This window comes from Onychostruthus taczanowskii, unplaced genomic scaffold, assembly GCF_017590055.1.
Source record: "Onychostruthus taczanowskii isolate IOZ18803 unplaced genomic scaffold, ASM1759005v1 scaffold112, whole genome shotgun sequence".
Lineage (NCBI taxonomy): Eukaryota > Metazoa > Chordata > Aves > Passeriformes > Passeridae > Onychostruthus > Onychostruthus taczanowskii.
In genome coordinates, this window is record NW_024497852.1 from 817706 (window position 1) to 837109 (window position 19404).

Here is a 19404-nt window from a genome sequence, read left to right on the forward strand (position 1 = left end):
CGGGGGGGGGCGGGGCCCCGTTCCGGCACAGGGGGCGGGGCCCAAGAGCGCGCGGAGGGGCGAAGTCTCGCGAGATGTCGCTGAGGGGGAGAAGGAGGTGGCGGAGGTTCCCCGCTCGAGGGGCTCTGAGGGGCTCCGGCTGTGTGGGCGGAGCGTTAATTAAATAATCGCTAATTAGCACTCCAGCAATGGGCAGGAGTCCCTCAGCCCCTGCCTGAGCTGCTCATCCCGTTCCATGCCCGATGCCAGGCGCCGGGACCCCCGAGGTTCCTCAGGAGGGGCCCCGGGTGGCGGCACCGGGCGGGCGCCCTTTGCCCGGTCCCGGCGGGGCCATAAAGCAGGGAGCAGCCGCCGCCTGCCCGGGCAGAGGCCGTGGGGCGGCCGATAAGGGGCCGTGGCCTTGTCCCCGCGCCACGCCTGGGCCACACGGAGCCTTAGTCAGCTCTGTCCCCTCCCTGTGCCCGGATCTCACTGCGGCTCGTGAGGGGACGCGTGCTGGGGCTGTGCTGGTGCCCCTCACCGCAGGGGATGAAGGTTTGGCACCGCGTGTGAGCCCGAGACAGCCGTGAGGGAATGCCGGGATGGGCTGGGTTGGGGTGGGTTTTAAACACATCCCTTTCCACCCCTGCCATGGCAGGGACACCTCCCAATGTCCAGCCTGGCCTTGGGCACTGCCAGGGATCCAAGGGCAGCCCCAGCTGCTCTGGGATCTGGATTGTTCCCTGTGAGGCCTGCCCACCCTCACAGGGAACACTTCCTAATTCCCAATATCCCATCCATCCCTGCCCTCTGTCCCCGGAAAGCCGTTCCCTGTGTGCTGTCCCTCCATCCCTTCTCTGTGGTGTCTCTCCAGGGAGAACCAAGGCACCAAGGTGTTTTTGGATGAGCCATAAGTGCTAGAGCCCAACAAACAACCCCGGATATTGCCCTCAGCACGCATCCAATGTGATTAACGCCGAGACGTCTGAAAAAGGGAAACTGTCCCCAAAAGTGGGTGAAGGTTCATGGACAATTATAGCACCTGGACTTCGCCCGGCAGCCCCGGCCCCTCCTGCCCCGCTTGGCAGAGGAGCACAAAAACATTTGGCTAATGAGTTACGGGTCCAGCCCCGGGGTGGCCCTGCCATCTCACTCTGACGGCCCCAATCAGGGCTGGGGCATTTTGCAATCTAGGATATTATTTCTGTGCAGTTGGAGTTTAAACTTTGCCATTCGGTTCAGGGAATCACAAAGGAGGAGGAAGAGGAGGAAGGCGAAGGCCGGGCTTGCTGTCCACCGCGCTCCCTGTGCTCAGAGAGGGCTGAGAGGACAATCTATGGCATCTCCCTCAGGTATGTCCTGGCTGCCACTGCTCAGTGAGATCCTGTGGGGCCACCAGGATTCTCTGAGAGGATTCAGGGTGAAGGACAGGGTGCAATAAAGCCCCTTGGCCCCAGACAAATGTCAAGTAATGACAACTGTCCCCAGCTGGATTGGAGGACATTTGAGTCAGTTGGTGGGTGGTGGGTTGGTTGGTTGGTTGGTCAGTCAGGCAGAGAGTTGACTGGTCAGTCCATTGGTCAGTGGGCTGGTTGTTGGGGCAGTCCATCCATTGGTCATTTGGCCAACAGGTTGACCATTTGGTGTGTCTCTTGATCAGTTCATTCACTGACTGGTCAACCAGTTGGTCAGTGGGTCAGCTGGTCGGGTGGCTGGGATGTCACTTGGCTGATTGGCCAGTTGGGCTTAGTGGTCAGCTGGCCCAGTGGCTCTTGAGTCCAGGGTCTCAAGCAGTGCCTGGGGTAGCAGTGAGGGACTGAGTCCCCTCCCTGGGGTGACCAGTGGCCGCAGTCCCCTTCCCTCCACTTGCCACCCAGAATGATTAACCAGCCCTTCCAGCACGGCCACCTCCAGGAGGGAACCCCCTGGCTGGGCAGCTCTGGGTGGAAAACTGGAGGATTTGGGAACTGCTGGGAGGAGGGGGGAGCACTGCCATGCCTGGAGCCTCCACATCCTGTCCCACACCTGTAGGGCTTTTCCAGATGAATCCCAACATGCCCCTGCCCCCTCTGAGCTGCCCCACGACTCGGGGTGTCCCAGGGCTGTGCAGCTCGTGTGGGGGTGGCTCTGGGGGGTACCACGGGGCCTGGGCTGGGCAGTGACCCTGCCATCCCACAGCCATGGCCTCCAGCACGGGCAGCCTCGAGAGCCTGGAACTGCTGGATCTCCTCTTCGACTTCCAGGACGGGATCCTGCGCGAGGTGGAGCTGGGGACGCCGCCGGGAGCCTGGCCCCAGGACAGGGTGAGCCCCGGACCCTGCCCCGCCCCAGCCCTGCTGGGTGACAGCCCTGGGATGTCACAGCCCGGGGCACGGGTGCTCCCGGTGACGGTGCCGTGTCCCCGCAGCGTGCCCCGGACAGCAAGGACTTCCTGAGCTCCGTCCTGGGCTCCGGGGACTCGGTGTCGGACTCGCCCAGCTGGTCCCCGGCCACCAGTGACAGCGGGGTGTCCGAGGACCCCCCCTCTGACCAGCACGACAGCCCCCCCTGGAGCTGTGATGGGGGTCCCCGAGAGGTCCTGCACCCCTACACCGACCCCTGCCGGGCCCAGCCCCTCCCGACGGGGTCTGGGGTCCTGCAGCCCGAGGTCTCCATCGACCTGGGTGAGCCACACTGTGGAAGGACCAGGCTGGGGGCACTGGGGGGACTGGGGAGCTGAGAGCAGTGGGGGAGGGGGGAACTGTGAGGAAATTTTGGGAGCTGGGGGAAACTGGAAACAACTGGGAGGTCTGGTGGGCTAGGGAGGAGATAGGGAGAGTGCAGAGAGATTGGGGTGAACTGGGCAGACTGATGGTGGGGGGGACTAGGGCAGGACCAGAGGGACAGTCTGGGGGGACAGAGTCAGGGGCACTGGACTGGGCAGCAAGTCACCCTGGTTCTGGGGCCATGGCAGGGGGAGGGTCCTGCAGTGGGGACACTGGGGACAGTGGGGACACAGCTCTGTTGACAGCCCTGCTCTGCCCTCATCCAGACATGTGGCACCCTGGGTTCTTCCTGGAGGAGAGCCAGGACCTGCCTGCGGTCCCCCCGCCCGCATCCTGTGCCCTCACCGTCAAGGACCTGCTGCTGTCGGGCAGCTCTGACAATGTGAGTCCCTGTCCCTGTGTCCCCAACACTCCCTGTCCCCAGCCCTGTCCCTTCCTGGACCCTGAGCATCCCCCATTCCCATCCCTATCCCTCCTCATCCTCACACTTGTTCCCTTTCCCTTCCTGATCCTTGTCTGTGATCCTGGTCCCTTCCTGGGACCCTCACCAGGGTCCCTGGGGCCAGGTGGGGAGTGACCCCCACCCAAAGGTGTCACCATTCCATGTCCCCACAGCAGCCACAGGCTCCTGGCTTCCTGCTCCGGCCGAGCCAGGGCCACTTCCAGGAGCTGGTGCTGACAGAGGACGAGAAGAAGCTGCTGTTGAAGGAGGGGGTGACCCTGCCCACGCAGCTGCCCCTCACCAAGGTGGGTGCCAGGACACCTGGGAGGGGTGTGGCGAGGGGGTCCCAGCCCTGGTGGCCCTGACCCCCCGTGTCTCCCCCAGTACGAGGAGCGGGTGCTGAAGAAGATCCGGAGGAAGATCCGGAACAAGCAGTCGGCTCAGGAGAGCCGCAAGAAGAAGAAGGAATACATCGATGGGCTGGAGAGCAGGTACAGAGCCCAGCCCCTCAGCTGGGCACGGTGGCACCCTGGGCACTCTGCTCCTTGTCCCCTGACCCCATGCTGCTCTCCCTGTCCCAGGATGTCGGCGTGCACGGCTCAGAACCAGGAGCTGCAGAGGAAAGTCCTGCACCTGGAGAAGCAGAACTCGTAGGTGTTCCTGGGGCAGGATGGGGACAAGGTGGGGTGGGAAGTGTTGGTATGGAGGCTCATGGGCTCTCCCTGTTCCCAGATCCCTCCTGGAGCAGCTGAAGAAGCTCCAGGCCATGGTGGTTCAGTCGAGCAACAAGGCAGCACAGACAGGGACCTGCCTGGCGGTGCGTGGGGCCTGCAAAGCCTGGGAGCCGTGGAGATGGGCTGGGAGAGAGGGATGGAGGGATGGAGGGATGGATGATGGAGGGATGGAGGGATGGATGGACGGATGGACGGATGATGGAGGGACGGATGGAGGGACGGATGGAGGGATGGATGGATGGATGGACGGATGATGGAGGGATGGACGGATGATGGAGGGATGGATGGATGGATGGATGATGGAGGGATGGAGGGATGGATGGATGGAGGTGGGGAAGGGACCTCAAAGCTCATCCAGGAGGTGCACTGGTAGGACATGAACCAGAAGGGAGGGATGGAGGAATAGATGCACTCCTGGGTCTGCCACCAGCAGTGAGCCAGCTCCTGGTTCCTCTCCCTGCTGTGCTCAGTGATGTCCCCTCTGTCCCCAGGTCCTGCTGCTCTCCTTCACCCTCATTGTCTTCCCCTCCATCAGCCCCTTCGCCCCCAGCAAGGCCGAGGCAAACGGCGACTTCAGGCCTGTACGAGGTGAGGGCTGTGCTGAGCTGAGCTGTGCTGGGCTGTGCCAGGGATGTGCTGAGCTGTGCTGGGCTGTGCTGAGCTGAGCTGTGCTGGGCTGTGCCAGGGATGTGCTGAGCTTTGCTGGGCTGTGCTGGGCTGTGCCAGGGATGTGCTGAGCTGTGCTGGGCTGTGCCAGGCTGTGCCAGGGATGTGCTGGGCTGTGCTAGGCTGTGCCTGGGCTGTGCCAGGCTGTGCCAGACCCTCAGGGCCCTGACCCTCCGTGGGGCTCAGTTTTCTCCAGGTCCCTGCACAACGCCGCCGCCTCCCGCGTGGTTCACGCCCAGCCCCAGGCTGGGGAGGAGAAGCCCCCGGAGCCGCTGTGGTCGGAGCCCCTGCAGGAGACCCCCCAGACCCTGCACGAGGCTTTCCAGGGCACATCCCCAGCACTCCCAGACAAAGGATCCCTCCAGAACGGCACACGGGCATCGGCCACCGAGGGGCTGAGCCATGAGGACGGGGACCACGCCGATGCTGTGCCAGGGGGTGGCTCCGTGCCACACCCGGGGCTGGCATCCCTGGCATGGTCCGAGCCCGGGCACAGCCGGCCCGCGGTGCTGGAGCCGGTGGAGGAGCTTTAGGCACAGCAGGGAGCACGGGGGTGCCATGGGGTGACAGCACCCCATCCCCTACAGGACACGCCCTCGAGGGGACCCCTCTGGGATCTGCCTCCGGATGCTGGACCTGCTTGGCTTTGCTTGGATTCTGTGAACTGGGAAGAGGAGACTGGTTCCCACTGGCCTTACTGGGAGGAAGGGGGCTGCTCCTGCCCCCCTGGCACAGTGGGAGTTGTGGAAAGGACCCGAGGTCACTCAGGATGGGGCTGAGGAAGCAGGAGGGGCCCTGGCCTGCTTGGCTGCTGATGGTGCAACTGGTTGGTTTTGCTCTTTTGTTTTGTTTTGGTTTTTGGTTTTAGAATTTTATTTTCATCTCTAAATATAAGATATTTTGGAAAAAATCCACCTGCTGTAGTTTAAGAGGGGGTGATCCAAAAGGTTTTAAGGAGCCCTGGCTCAGGGGGACCTCAAGCCCAGCTGCCATGAGGGGCCCAGAAGTGGGGGGCACACACGGCCATGCCCAAACTGGAGCTGGGGCCAGGGCACCTTCCCACAGCTCCCAGCCCTGAGTCCAACTGGATCCAGCCAGCACCAGTCTCCTTCCGTGACCAAGTGACGTGGAATTAGTCATGGAATGGTTTGGGTTGGAAGGGACCTCAAAGCTCATCCAGTGCCACCTCTGCCATGGGCAGGGACACCTTCCACTGTCCCATGGTGCTCCAAGTCCCATCCATCCTGGCCTTGGGCACTTCCAGCGATCCAAGGGCAGCCACAGCTTCTCTGGAAATTCCATTCCAGGGCCTCACCACCCTCACAGGGAAGAATTTCTCTACGCAAGACCCTCCTCAGGCCCGTGGGTGCAGCTGCTCCGCGAGCCACAATTCAAGTATGTTTAATACTGACATAAAAAAAGGGACAAATATTTAAGGGTATAAAAAAAAGTCGGTAGGAAAAGCAGCCCAGGTGAGACAGGGACAGTCCAGGTCAGGTGAGGAGAGGCTCCACCTTCATCTTCTTCAGGGGCGTTGGCCCCGTGTCGGGGCTGGGGCGCTCCTGCTTGAGCCCGTCGCGGCGCTCCAGCGGCGCGCTCCCGGCGCGCGGCGCTGCCGTGCCGTTGTGCCGGCCCAGGGGCTCCTCCTTCGGCTGCTCGCCCTTGGCCAGCTCGGCGCTCTCCACCACCACCGGCCCCGTCCACTCGGGCACCTCCAGCCCCAGGTGCTTCATCAGCTTGGTCATCACCTCGTCGACGTAGCCGTGGATGCGCAGGTCGGCCTGGCGGTCCTGGACGGCGGGGACACGGCTCAGGGGACAAACCGCCCAGGGACACAGTGATGTCCCCTGGGTGTCATTCCCAGTGGGACAGGAGCTGGCCCCAGGGCTCTGCTGGGGTGTGGGCTGAGCCACACCTGGGGTTGGGGACACAGGGACAGAGCAGGGACAGAGTGTGACAGGCACAAGGGAGCTCTGGTGACATCCCAGGAACCCCCAGCTCTGGGAATTAAAGACTTTGGACAACTGGGGCACCAACATCTGAGCAGGAACTGAGCATGCCCTCCACAGGCTCCGTGTGTGCGGCCCTTCCATCGGGCTGTAAACCCCGAGAGGACACAGCAGGCTCCAGGCTGAGCTTTTACTCTGCTCCTGAGACTTGCTTGGATAAGGTTGGACAGGGCTTGGAGCAGCCTGGGATAGTGGAAGGTGTCCCTGCCCAGGGAAGAGGGAACAGGATGAGCTTTAAGGTTCCTTCCAACCCAGCCCTTTCCACGATTCTAATATTTATCTGCCATCTCTACGTGTTTAGCAGGAGTTGCAGGTTTAAAGCCTCCAACCCAGGACTCCCAGCCTGTTTGCATGCCAAGAGGCCACCTGGGAGGGGACAACATGCAGGGACAAACATGGGATGGGCCTGGAAGAGGACACAGGAGGGGGAAGGAGCAGCGCAGCGCTGTAGGACGCTCACTCACGTGTTTGGTTGCTTGGAGGTTGACAATGACCAATTTCCCTCCTCTCTTCTTGGTGATCAACGGGAGGTTCCCGCTGGGTTTGATCTGCAGAGAGGTCCCCAGTGTCACAGAGAGATCAGCTTTCCTGCAGGGAGGAGCAGAAATCCAGAATCAGAGCACGGATGGGTGGGGAGGGATTGTTCCCCTCCTGAGCAGAGTGTCAGTACCTGCAGGCTTCATCTGCCAGCGTCAGGTCACGGTCAGGCAGGGAATCTTCCCAGTCCAGAATAGTGTCTCGTAACTTCCCTCTGGAAAACACACACAGGGATCATGGTTTTCCCTGGAAAAGGCAGGAGAACAGGCAGCAAAGGGGACAATGACCAGAACCTGTCCCACCCTCCCTGTCCCCACATTCTGAAGGGATGGAGAGCACCCAGAGAGATCCTCCTGCACCTTGGGCTGCTTCTCCCAAATCTGAGGGGCTGTTGGGTGATGTCCCCATCCCACAGCCCAGGAGGGATCCCTACCTGCAGGGATGCTTGGGCTGCTTCTCCCAAATCTGAGGGGCTGTTGGGTGATGTCCCCATCCCACAGCCCAGGAGGGATCCCTACCTGCAGGGATGCTTGGGCTGCTTCTCCCAAATCTGAGGGGCTGTTGGGTGATGTCCCCATCCCACAGCCCAGGAGGGATCCCTACCTGCAGGGATGCTTGGGCTGCTTCTCCCAAATCTGAGGGGCTGTTGGGTGATGTCCCCATCCCACAGCCCAGGAGGGATCCCTACCTGCAGGGATGCTTGGGCTGCTTCTCCCAAATCTGAGGGGCTGTTGGGTGATGTCCCCATCCCACAGCCCAGGAGGGATCCCTACCTGCAGGCCCGCAGCCCCCGGGCCTTGGTGACGCTGCAGAGGCGGCCCGTGGGCTTGAGCCCCATGCTGCCCACGACGGCGTCGCGCACGTACTGCCTGCAGGAGGGACACAGAGCTGCTCAGCCAGGGGCTGGAGGTGGGCACAGCCTGGAGGGGGATCCCAGCTTCCCCTGGGATGGGGATCCCAGCCCAGTTTCCCCCGGGATGGGGATCTCAGTTTCCCCCTGGGATGGGGATCCCAGCCCAGTTTCCCCCCCGGGATGGGGATCCCAGTTTCCCCCCGGGATGGGGATCCCAGTTTCCCCCTGGGATGGGGATCCCAGTTTCCCCCCGGGATGGGGATCCCAGCCCCCCCCCAGGGCTCACGTACTTCCCGCATTTCACGCACTCTTCCACAAACATGTTCCCGTGGAGCTCGGCCAATTTGTCCCTGTGGGAGAAAGGCACAGGTGAGCTGGGGAAGGGTGGGGAGCCCTGGGGGAACCCTATACCTCCCCAGGAACCTCAAGGGCTCCCCTCATTCCAGCCCTGCCAGGTGATGGGTTCATCCCCCAACAGGGACTGAGGAAGGGACAGCAGATCCTGGCCTTTTAATTTTAATTTTAATGTTTCCATCTGCAGCACTGATTGCAGCTCCTGATCCACTCAAATCTCTGCTCCTGGGAGCATCCAGATCTTTGCTTTTCCAGCACCCAACATTCCTGTCTGCCTCTGTGCTGTTCCAGCCTTCTGACACCTGTTTTTCCTAAAATTCCCCTCAGGCTCAGAGCAGAAGCAGAGGAAAACACGGCCGTGCTCTCCCTATTTTCCTCAGAGCCCCACGCTGACTGGGAACTTCCTCCAGGCTGCGTGAGACAGGACTGACTTGATTCCCCCCAGTTTGGCCCCAGTTCAGCTTACCCAAGCACAGGCTTCATTTGGGAGGCAGAGCTGGGCTGAACTGAACAGGAGCCAGTGGCTCCGGGCTGTGGGAGCACCACGGAATTCCGTCATCATTCCCTACTGCTTTTCCCATGGTTGTTTAGATTAAACAGACAAACATGGGGCTGGGAGCAAGACCCAGGACTTGGGGCTTGTAATGACAGGAAATGCTCTGGAGGCAGCTCTGGCTGAAGGAGTTTGAGAGAGGCACCTTCTCCAAGGACACAGGGATGCTCCTCAGTCACATCCTGACTCATGGAATAACAGAATGGGTTGGGTTGGAAAGGAGCTCAAAAGATCAATCCCATGGGCCGGGACACTTCCCACTGTCCCAGGCTGCTCCAAGCCCCCTCCAGCCTGGCCCTGACTGTTCCCAGGGATCACAGAATATCCTGAGCTGGAAGGGATCCACAGGGATTGCTGAATTCAAACCGTGGCCCTGCACAGGGGAATGAGATGGGCTTTAAGGTCCCTCCCAACCCAAACCATTCTGGGATTCCACGATTCCATAATCTGTTTTTCCTGTGCACAAACAGCACCTGGAAGCATTTCTAGACAGCAACAACCAATCCATTTCATTCCATGACCCTCTGCATCAGAACCAGAACCTCTCCCCTCTAAATTCCATCTGGTTTATCCCCTTCCAGCTTTCCCTCCTCGTATCACACAGGGCAGAGATTCCCTGGGAATGAAACCCTCTGTGTGGGGCTGGGAAAGTACCGTGGGAATCCTGAGCGCACGTGCAGGCCATCCACGTTCTGGCTGACCAGGAATTTCAGGATTCCCACTCTCTGCAGCCCCAGCAGCGCCATGTGAGTCTTGGAGGGCCTGGCATTCTCGAAGGTGGTGTCGAATTTTGGGGAGAGCCCTTTCTCTTCCATAGTCCAGACACCATTGGGGCCCCTGGAAAGAGCAGGAAGGGAGAGCTCAGGCTCCAGGTGCCCCATGCATGGGAGCAGAGCTCATGGATCAGCAGGAATCTGGGGGTTGATACAAACAATGCGGGGATTCTGTGGCAACAGCTGAGCTGGGCAGGAGGGAAAATGGTGTTTGCAGCTGGATCCAGGATGGACAGCAGGGATGGGGCAGGTCTGGGTTAAATCAGAGCCTTCCGTGAAGGAAGATGGACTGGGAGGAGGTGCCAGCCTCCCATGGACTCACCTGAAGTCAGGGATGCCCGAGGCCGTGCTGATCCCTGCCCCCGTGTGGAACACCACATGGGAGGAGCTCCGGATCAGCTCTGCCAGCTCCTGCACCTTCCGCTCCAGCTCCTCCGGAGGGTCAAAAATCTGGGCAAACACAAAAACCAGCGTGGGATGGAGAGATGTGCGTTATATGGGGAAGGGATCCCTCCCTGTGAGGGTAGAGAGGCCCTGGAATGGATTTCCCAGAGCAGCTGCCCCTGGATCCCGGGAGTGTCCAAGCCAGGCTGGACAGGGCTTGGAGCAGCTTGGAATAGTGGAAGGTGTCCCTGCCATGGCAGGGTTGGGACTGAATGATCCTTCAGGTTCCTCCAACCCAAACCATTCTGGGATTCCATGATTCTAGAGCCTCAGTCTCACAATTCTTCTTTATCCACGCGTTCCAGGAGAGACTCTGTTGTCTGGAGCATCTCCGTGCAGGGACAGGGCTGGGAACACCCAACACCAACAGGGATTTTGCTGCTCTGACAGGCAGCTGGCCCAGGCTGGGCTCCAGAGCCACCCGGGGCCACCCCACGTGTGCTCAGCCCCAGCTGTCACCAGCAGTGCCACCAGCTCTGGGCACAGGGCAGGGCTGAGGGACAGCGAGGGACATGGGAGCCATGGAGGTGGGGACACCAGACACCGGTTTGGGCAGTAGATTCAATTCCCGAGGTACTTCTCCAGCCCCATCTCCTGGGGACAGGAACGAGGACAGGACCCTGTGTGTCCCTGTCCCCTCGCCATCCCCTTGGCTCAGGACAGGCTCCTGAATGTCCCTGTGGCTCCCCCCAAAGCCTGTTTTAAGCTTCCCATGAACTGCTGGGGCTCGGACGGAGCCATGGGGGGCACTGGGGGGAGAAGGAGGGACTGGGGCAGGGAGGCCATGAAGGGAGAACTGCTGGGGCTCAGGGGGGACACGGACGGAGCCATGGGGGGCACTGGGGTAGAAGGAGGGACTGGGGCAGGGAGGCCATGAAGGGGACACGGAGGGGCGACGAGGAGGGAGCTGGGGGCGGCCTGGAGGGGCAGGAGGGGGACGAGGGAGCCATGGGGTGTCTGGGGACAGGCACCCACGGAAGAGGGACAGGGAGGGAGCCGCGGGACGTGCTGGGGACACACAAAGGGCCCGGTGCCTCCCCGGTGTGGGGCCGAGGCCGCGGTTGCCATGGGAACGCGCCGGGCCGCGGCAGGGCCCGCGGGAGGCCCGGGCGGGCGGAGGCTCTCCCGGGCGGGCGGGGGTTCACCCGGCGGTGCCGCGCTCACCTCGGGGAGGCCGCACTTGCCCTTGTCCGAGTACGGGGACAGCCCGGCCGCGTAATTCACCGCCATCGGCGCGGCCGCGGCGCGGCCGGAAGAACCGGGCGGGGCCGGGGCCGCGGGACACGCCCCGGGGCCGCCGCCGCCATCTTGGAGCCGGGCAAGGCGGGGCTGCCCTCAGCTGGGCCCGACAGCGCCGCGGCACTGCCCGGAGCCTGAGGGTGTCCCGATAGTGCCGGGACACTGCCGGGACACTGCCGAGACACTACCCGGAGCCTGAGAGGGTCCCGATAGTGCCGGGACACTGCCGGGACACTGCCGGGACACTGCCGAGACACTGCCGGGGCACTGCCCGGACACTGCCGAGACACTGCCGGGACACTGCCCGGAGCCTGAGAGTGTCCCGATAGTGCCCGATACTGCCGGGACACTGCCGGGACACTGCCGGGACACTGCCGGGACACTGCCGGGACACTGCCGGGACACTGCCGAGACACTGCCGGGGCACTGCCGGGACACTGCCGAGACACTGCCGGGACACTGCCCGGAGCCTGAGAGTGTCCCGATACTGCCGAGACGGGCCCGGCCGCGACAGTGCCGAGACACTGCCGGGACACTGCCCGGAGCCTGAGAGTGTCCCGATACTGCCGAGACACTGCCGAGACACTGCCGGGACACTGCCCGGAGCCTGAGAGTGCCCCGATAGTGCCCGATAGTGCCGGGACACTGCCGGGACACTGCTCGGAGCCTGAGAGTGTCCCGATAGTGCCCCGATACTGCCCTGACACTGCAGAGACACTGCCCCGGCACTGCCCGGAGCCTAAACGTGTCCCGATAGTGCCCCGATACTGCCGGGACACTGCTGGGACACTGCCCTGGCACTGCCCGGAGCCTGAGAGAGTCCCGATAGTGCCCCGATAGTGCCGGGACACTGCTGGGACACTGCCTTGGCACTGCCCGGAGCCTGAGAGAGTCCCGATAGTGCCCCGATAGTGCCGGGACACTGCTGGGACACTGCCTTGGCACTGCCCGGAGCCTGAGAGAGTCCCGATAGTGCCCCGATAGTGCCCCGACACTACCGGGACACTGCCCTGACACTGCCCCACCTGCACTGACCCCCCAGCCCGGGGGAGAATAGGGAAGGGCAGGCGGTGCCAGCAAGGACAAGGGGTGCCAGGGAGAGCAGGCGGTGCTGGCAAAACCAGGGGTGCCAAGGAAGGAAGGAGGGACGGGGGGTGCTGGCAAGGACGGGGGTGCCAGGGCAGAGCGGTGGCTACCAGGGAAGGACAGGGCGTGCTGACAAAGGCAGGGGACGCCAGGGAGGGATGGGGGTGCCAGGGAGGAGAGGGGATGCTGACACGAGCAGGAGGCGCTGGCAGAACCAGGGGCTGCCAGGGCGGGGAAGCAGATGTCAGGCCAGGACAAGAGGTGCCACCAAGGGCGGGGGGTGTTTGCCACGGGCAAGGGGTGCCAACCATCAGGGCCCAGCCCTCCCCAGGCACCCCCAGCACCCCCGGGCCGTGTCCCCTGTCCCCAAACACAGCCCGGCCCGGCCCCCCCGGCTGCCCGGGGCTGTAACCGCAGCCGCGGCCGTAACACAATCCCCGGCTCCGGTTCCCGGCTGCGGGCGCTGCGCTGGGAACGGCAGGACGGGCTGGGAGCAGCGGGATCGGGGACGCTGAGCTGTCCCCAGGCAGGGACAGACCCTCCTGGAGCGTGGCCATCCCCCCCGAGCAGCTGCCGCAGGGCTGAGGCTGAGCCACCATGAAGAGCCTGAAGGCCAAGTTCAGGAAGGCAGATGTGAGTGCCATCCCTGGGGACACGGGGACACGGTGACCTGCCCCAGCATGTCCGTGGGGACACGGGGATCTGCTCCAGGATGTCCGTAGGGACACGGGGATGTGCTCCAGGATGTCCGTGGGGACACAGGGACGTGCCCTGGGATGTTCACTGGGACGTGAGGACCTGGGGATTTCCCCCAGGATGCCCCCAGTGTCACAGGGACACGGGGACCTGCCCTGGGACACGGGGTGGTCGCTCACAACGGGGACAGCAGCCCCATGGAGGCTGGCACTGCCACCACGGCTGATGGGATCGAGCCCCCAGTGCACCCCCAGTGCTCCCAGAGCCATTGCTGGGAGCGGGGCAGGGCAAAGGACAGGGAAGCGGGTGCCAGGTCCCCTCCCTGTCCCCTTCCTGGGGACAAATGCCGCTTTGCCAGCTGCCACAGGCCGTGGAACCAGCCTGTCGATGCTCCTCAATTATTCAGCAGCAGCCTGGCATGGGGCCGCAGAGGGCAGAGGGGGACAGCGCTGTCCTCAGTGCACTGGGAGGGACACATCTGGGGAACATGGGGACACAGCCTGAGGCCCCTCACCTGGAGTCTCGGGCACCATCCTGCTCAGGGTGCTCCGTGCCTCAGTTTCCCCACACTGCCCTGGGCATGTCCCTGAAAGGCTCCCGATGTCCTGCTGCCACCGGGACTGCCAGGACAGCGCCTGCGGACCCTCTGCGTTTCGGGATTCCTCCCCGGGGGCCCCAGGGCAGGGTGGGGGGTCCCAGTCCCCCTCCTCGGGGGCCAGGAGGATGCTCAGCCGTGTTTTGGGGGAGCTTTTGAGCACGAGGTGCGACAGCTGCCCCCCCGTAACCTCTCTGCTTTAACTGGGACCAGTCTGGGTGCCGGGCCCTGCCTGGGAGCTGCTCCCCGCTCCGTGGCGGGATGCAGGGATGCAGGGATGCGCTGAGGAGGGAGGGAAGGAAGGAGGGAGGGAGGGCCGGGGGTGGAGGAGGCGGGTCCGGCTCCCACTGCCGCAGCCCCGGCCCCCGCCCGGGCGGCGATGCCGGAGCGCTTCGGGCTCGGGGGTGCCCGTGCTGGCCGGGGCGGGGGGCGAGGGGCGCATGGCGTCCTCCCGCCGCCTCCTGCTCAGCACCATGAAGCAGATCTGCCTTTGTGCCGCCGCCTCCTTCGCGGTACGTCCCGCTCCCCTCGCGGCTCCCCTCCGGTCGCGTCCTGCGGGCTGAGCCGCGTCCCCCCAGCCCCACCTGCACCCCCCATCCCCATCCCCATCCCGGGGCTCCCCCGTGTCCTCCCCATCCTGCTTTGTCCTTGCCTGGCCAGGGAGTGGGGGGAGCGGGCACCACCCTCCCAGTTTGCCCAGGAACCCTGGGAGACCGGTTTGTTCCCTGTCCCTGGTCCCACGGGGCTGGAGGGGCTCGGGGGGCACCCGGCGGGCACGGGCGGGTTTGGGACAGGTGCCAGCGGCTCCCGAAAGGTGACATCCATTTCCTGCCGCCGCGAGCGCAGCCAGCGCCGCTTTGTCGTCACGGGCTGCGGGGTGAACCCAGGACTTGCAGTCCCTGTCCTGGTCCTGTCCCGCTGCGGGTCGCTCCTTCGGGACAGGGATGTGCGGGAGCGCCGGCAGAGCAAATCCCAAGCAGCCGCGGTCCTGTTTTGGGGGGGACAGCGCTGTGCCCCGTTATCCCGGGAGGCTGGAGCATCCCCGGGGATCTGCTCGCGCTGCCAGCTGTGCTCGCTCACCCTGCTTTGATCCCTTCCTCCTCCGGGAGCAAAGCAGGGCAGGGAATGGGATCAGCGGGGAGAATGGGCAGGGTTGGGGCTCCCATGGGTGCTGGATGGGTTTAATTGTGGGATTTCAGGGTGGCAGGGGCAAACCCCGGGGCAGTTGGGCTCACTCCCAAATCCCAGCCTGGCACAGCTAAACGGGGCTGTGCGTAAATCCCCTGCTCTGCGAGCTGCAAACTGGAGGGGCTGGAGGGGATTTTCATCCCAATCCCTGCTGAACTCTCCATACCAAGGGTGAGCTCCAGGAGAGGGGCGCAGACACGGCCACCCCCAGGGACAGCGCTGGGGACAAGGACAGCCAGCCCAGCCCAGCCCTGGGGACAGCACTGTCACAGCTGACGCTGTCACAGCCTCCTCTGGGCTCTGTTGCAGAGCCAGGATTGGACCAAGAACGACGAGAAGCTGCTGCAGGCCGTGGACTACAACGATGCCGGGCGGGTCACGTCGCTCCTGCTCCGCAAGGGCCTGGTGCCCACCAAGCTGGACTCGGAGGGCAAATCCGCGTGAGTGCCAGGCCCTGCCCTGGGGACACGGCTGGGGACAGGGGACACGAGTCCCACAGCCCCTGGTCTCCCTGCAGGTTCCACCTGGCTGCCACGCGGGGCAACGTGGACTGCCTGGAAGCAATGCTGGCCCACGGCGTGGATGCCATGACCAAGGACAGCTCGGGTGAGGCCATGGCCACCACGTGGCCCTGCCTAATGCCATGGGTCACACAGGGCCACTGGTCGTCCCCAGGTGTTGAGGCTCAGGGGACAGAGGTGGTGGCCACACCTGGGGGCTGTAAATTGTCCCAGTTTCCTAAGGAGCTCAAGCAGTGCCTGATGAGCTCCTGGGGTTGTCCCCTTCCTGTTCAGCGCCGTTCCAGAAGATCCTGCTTTGTTCCTGTCTCTCTGTCCCCAGCCTGTCCCCTCTGGCACAGCCCTGCTGGCCGTGCTCTGACCTGTTTGTCCCTTCCCAGGTTACACTGCCCTACACTTGGCCTCCAAGCACGGCCACCCTCAGTGTGTCAGCAAACTGCTGCAGGTACAGGGAGAGGGAGGAGGGACAGAGGGAGGGAGGGAGGTGCTGTGCCAGCGGAATGTCCTCCCTGTCCTTGAGCCCCCTTCCCTCACCAGTGCCTTGGCATGGTGGCTCCCAGCTCTGTGTGCTGCTGCCTGGCACCAGGGAGCCACAGGGGTCAGTCCCTTGTCCTTCACCACAGCGTGGAGCCAGAGGGGGTTTGTCTGTCTGTCCCCTCCTTCACCACACCACGGACTCTGTCAGTCCCCTGTCCTTCACCGTGCCACAGAGCCACTCAAGCAGCCTGTCCCTCTGTCCCCCTCCTCCCGTGACCCAGGCTCTCCCCCCAGGCCTCCTGCCCCGTGGACGTGGCCGATGGCAGTGGCCGGACCGCGCTGCACCTGGCGGGTGAGTAGGGACAGTGCCAGCCCTGTCCTGCTCCTGTCCCCGTGGGGGCAGTGCTCAGCCTCTGTCCTTGTCCGCAGCTGCCAGCGGCTGCATCTCCTGCTCCGAGATCCTCTGTGACTTCAAGGCTCCCTTGAACAGCAAGGACAAGGTGGGGTCCATCTGCTCCTGGTCCTGCTGTGCCAGGCTGGGGCTGTCCCAAAACTCAGCACAGCTTGGGGTGGGACGTGGAAATTGGGGTGGCATGTGGAAATTGGGGGGGCATGTGGAAATTGGGGTGGCAGGGGGAAATTGGGGTGGCAGGTGGCAACTGGGGTGTGACGTGGAGATTGGGGTGGCATGTGGAAATTGGGGTGGCAGGTGGCAACTGGGGTGTGACGTGGAGATTGGGGTGGGATGTGGAATTGGGGTGGCATGTGGAAATTGGGTGGCAGGTGGATATTGGGGTGGCAGGTGGCAACTGGGGTGTGACGTGGAGATTGGGGTGGCATGTGGAAATTGGGGTGGCAGGTGGCAACTGGGGTGTGACGTGGAGATTGGGGTGGCATGTGGAAATTGGGTGGCAGGTGGATATTGGGGTGGCGGGTGTGACGTGGAAATTGGGATGGGATGTGGAAATTGGGGTGATATCAGGAGCAGGCTGCCCCGTGGGGGATCTGAGCCTCCTCTGCTCACCCTCCTGCCTGCCGTGCCCAGGATGGCTCCACGCCGCTGATCCTGGCAGCCAAGATGAGCCACTCGGAGCTGTGCCGGTACCTGCTGCACCGCGGGGCCGCCGTGAACTGCCGGGACCTGCAGGGCAGGTGGGGCCGCAGGCTGGGGGCCGGCAGCGGCCGCAGGGATTGTCCCCTCACCCGCGCTCTCCCCGTGCCCAGGACAGCCCTGATGCTGGCCTGCGAGAGCGGCAGCGTGGACACCGTGGAGGTGCTGGTCAGCGCCGGTGCCCGCGTGGCCGTGGTGGACGCCACCGGCCACGACGCCGCTCACTACGGGCTGGCCACGGGCAACGCTCTCATCCAGCACCTGCTGCAGGAGGCGGCCCAGCGCCGCTCCTGGGCCAGCGGTGAGGCTGAGGGGCACCCCGGGCTCCCTGTCACCGTCACTGGGGGGCTGTCACCGGCCGGGCAGGGCTGGCAGAGGCTGCGGGGATGTGTCGCCTTTTTCTGGGTGTTTGGGGCTGCCTTTGCTTTTGCTGTCCCCAGCCGAGGTGACTCTGCTCTGAGCTCTGAGCCCCTAAATCTCCTCAATTTCTCTTCCCTCCCGCTCTGCCCCACAGAAGAGGAGTCAACTGAGCAGGTGTCGCAGGTGAGGGGCTGGTGCCTGTCCCTGGAGGGTCCCCTGGCTCAGGAAGGAGGGAGGGCACTGTGGGTGTGACGTCCCCTCTGCCCTGGGGTGTCTGCAGACGTCTTCGCCCAGCCAGTCATCTGTCAGGGAGAAGAGCAGCACCCCGAGGAAGAGGAAGGCCCCTCTGCCTCCCATGGGCACCCCCAGCCAGGTGAGAAATGGGTCCCCAGGTCCTCACCTGGCCTGGCAGGTGCAGAGCAGCCCAAAACACCTTGATGAGGGGTTCCCTCCTTGGGGGGTCAGTGCCAAAAGGCCCCCTTGGACACAGAGTGGGATTTTTGGGGTGTCCAGGAGCTGGACTCAATGCTTTCTGTGATTCCCTGCAGGAGGACCGGGATGCCTACGAGGAGATCGTGCGGCTGCGGCAGGAGAGGGCCCAGTTCCTGCAGAAGATCCGGGGCTTGGAGCAGCAGGAGAAGCAGAGACGGGAGGTACCAGCTGCAGGGTCCTGGGGACACGCCACCATGTCCCCGGGGAGCAGAGGGGACAGGGGAGATGGGGACAGCACTCATCCCTCCCTGTTCTCTCCCTGGGTCCTGCCAGCGGGCAGAGCTGGATGAGGCCTCCCTGCGCTCCATGGAGAAACGGGTGAGGCCAGGGAAGAGCCTGGAGGTGACCTCAGCTCTCCAAGGGGTCCTGGTGCTGGGAATGCCACCAGGACTCTGCCAGGAGCCAAAGGGACACTATTTCCATGTCCTGCCCTGCAGATCCAGGAGCTGGAGGAGCGGCTGGTGGCACGGGATGGGGAGAAGGAGAAGCTGGGCAAGGAGGTGGAGGCTCTGCGGAGCCGCCTATCCTCGATGGAGGTGGGTGTGGGCAGGACACAGCTGGCAGTGCCTAGGGCTGGGGACAGGGGGGTCACCTCCACCCTGCACCCCCAGAATGAGAAGGAGAACACGAGCTATGACATTGAGACGCTGCAGGACGAGGAGGGAGACCCACTTGAGTTCCCAGGTAGGTCTTGTCAGCCTCCCAATGACACCCTGGGGAGGTGGCACTGGCAGTGGGGGCACAGGTGGGCACAGCCCCAGGTCCCTGTGCCCTGCAGGAGCGGAGATGCTGCTGTCCAAGAAGACGCTGAGCCCCTCGGCCGAGGAGCTGCTGGCCACACTCCAGGGGCAGGTGCAGTCCCTGACCGTGCAGAACAAGGAGCTGAGGGAGAAAATCCAGGCACGTCCCCCTCTGTCCGTCCGTCTGTCCCTCTGTTCCTTGTCCCCTGGCCCACGGTGGCCTCACGGTCTCTCTGCAGGTGCTGGAGAACTACGAGCGGGACGAGAGCAGCCCCCCTGCCCAGGGGGACGTGGTGCCCGTCAGTCTGTACCAGGCCCTGCAGCGGGAGCTGGAGCGGCTGCGGGCGCAGGGCAGGGAGGCCACGGCGCGGGCCGGAGGGGACGGGCAGCGCGCGGCCTCGGAGCCCATCCCGGAGGGAACCGCGGGGCCACGTCCCGCCGAGGAGCCGGCCTGGGCCTGGGGCGAGTGCAAGGCGGCACTGGGCGAGCTGGGGGTGCAGACATCCTCCTCCTCCTCACCCACCGGCGAGCGGGAGCCGGGCGCGGAGCTGGCGGAGGCGCGGGCGGCCCTGAAGCGGGCACAGACCGAGCTGGAGGAGCGGGAGCGGCGGCTGAAGGAGCTGCAGGCCCGGCTGGAGGCTGCGGAGGCCGCGGCCTCGCCGGGAGCCTCTGTGGAGGAGGCGTCGCGGGAGAAGGAAGCACTGCTGGAGCGCTGCGGGCGCGCCGAGGCCGAGGCCCAGGCGCTGCGGCGGGAGCTGGAGGCGAGGCCGCGGGACGCGCCGAGAGCTCCGGA

At 64.1% G+C, this 19404-nt stretch overlaps 3 protein-coding genes across 3 annotated transcripts in view; 2 read left to right on the forward strand and 1 right to left on the reverse strand.

Moving 5' to 3' along the window:
* The first annotated feature begins 93 nt into the window (after window positions 1–93).
* CREB3L3 (cAMP responsive element binding protein 3 like 3) lies at window positions 94–5448 on the forward strand. Its single transcript, XM_041424863.1, has 11 exons — window positions 94–534; window positions 1222–1331; window positions 2158–2282; window positions 2387–2642; window positions 3011–3126; window positions 3360–3491; window positions 3571–3677; window positions 3768–3836; window positions 3919–4003; window positions 4412–4508; window positions 4773–5448. Exons 2-11 carry the CDS (start codon window positions 1316–1318, stop codon window positions 5117–5119), a joined length of 1350 nt encoding a protein of 449 aa, XP_041280797.1. The 5' UTR covers window positions 94–534; window positions 1222–1315; the 3' UTR covers window positions 5120–5448.
* A 523-nt stretch (window positions 5449–5971) lies between these two features.
* SIRT6 (sirtuin 6) lies at window positions 5972–11362 on the reverse strand. Its single transcript, XM_041424917.1, has 8 exons — window positions 11274–11362; window positions 9988–10115; window positions 9547–9729; window positions 8276–8335; window positions 7906–8001; window positions 7266–7346; window positions 7060–7183; window positions 5972–6376 (listed from the first exon to the last, which is right to left on the reverse strand). Exons 1-8 carry the CDS (start codon window positions 11337–11339, stop codon window positions 6080–6082), a joined length of 1035 nt encoding a protein of 344 aa, XP_041280851.1. The 5' UTR covers window positions 11340–11362; the 3' UTR covers window positions 5972–6079.
* A 2632-nt stretch (window positions 11363–13994) lies between these two features.
* The window catches only part of ANKRD24 (ankyrin repeat domain 24), an 8434-nt gene continuing 3024 nt past the window's right edge, over window positions 13995–19404 (forward strand). The window contains exons 1-16 of the mRNA XM_041425246.1: window positions 13995–14237; window positions 15223–15353; window positions 15431–15519; window positions 15812–15876; window positions 16203–16260; window positions 16338–16408; window positions 16954–17060; window positions 17133–17320; window positions 17534–17562; window positions 17660–17752; window positions 17928–18032; window positions 18145–18189; window positions 18309–18407; window positions 18483–18555; window positions 18650–18771; window positions 18851–19396. Of these exons, the coding sequence (XP_041281180.1) occupies window positions 13995–14237; window positions 15223–15353; window positions 15431–15519; window positions 15812–15876; window positions 16203–16260; window positions 16338–16408; window positions 16954–17060; window positions 17133–17320; window positions 17534–17562; window positions 17660–17752; window positions 17928–18032; window positions 18145–18189; window positions 18309–18407; window positions 18483–18555; window positions 18650–18771; window positions 18851–19396 (2064 nt within the window). The remainder of the gene's footprint in view (window positions 14238–15222; window positions 15354–15430; window positions 15520–15811; window positions 15877–16202; window positions 16261–16337; window positions 16409–16953; window positions 17061–17132; window positions 17321–17533; window positions 17563–17659; window positions 17753–17927; window positions 18033–18144; window positions 18190–18308; window positions 18408–18482; window positions 18556–18649; window positions 18772–18850; window positions 19397–19404) is intronic.

Excerpts from the sequence above, each read along its gene's own strand:
- SIRT6 (XM_041424917.1), bottom strand. The coding sequence starts at position 11,339 with ATGGCGGTGAATTACGCGGCCGGGCTGTCCCCGTACTCGGACAAGGGC. Across the intron at positions 9,730-9,987 it reads TCGGGCATCCCTGACTTCAG|GGGCCCCAATGGTGTCTGGA; the intron begins GTGAGTCCATGG and ends TGCTCTTTCCAG. Across the intron at positions 7,347-7,905 it reads CGGGGGCTGCGGGCCTGCAG|AGGGAAGTTACGAGACACTA; the intron begins GTAGGGATCCCT and ends TGTGTTTTCCAG.
- CREB3L3 (XM_041424863.1), top strand. Across the intron at positions 3,127-3,359 it reads TGTCGGGCAGCTCTGACAAT|CAGCCACAGGCTCCTGGCTT; the intron begins GTGAGTCCCTGT and ends ATGTCCCCACAG. Across the intron at positions 4,509-4,772 it reads CGACTTCAGGCCTGTACGAG|TTTTCTCCAGGTCCCTGCAC; the intron begins GTGAGGGCTGTG and ends CGTGGGGCTCAG.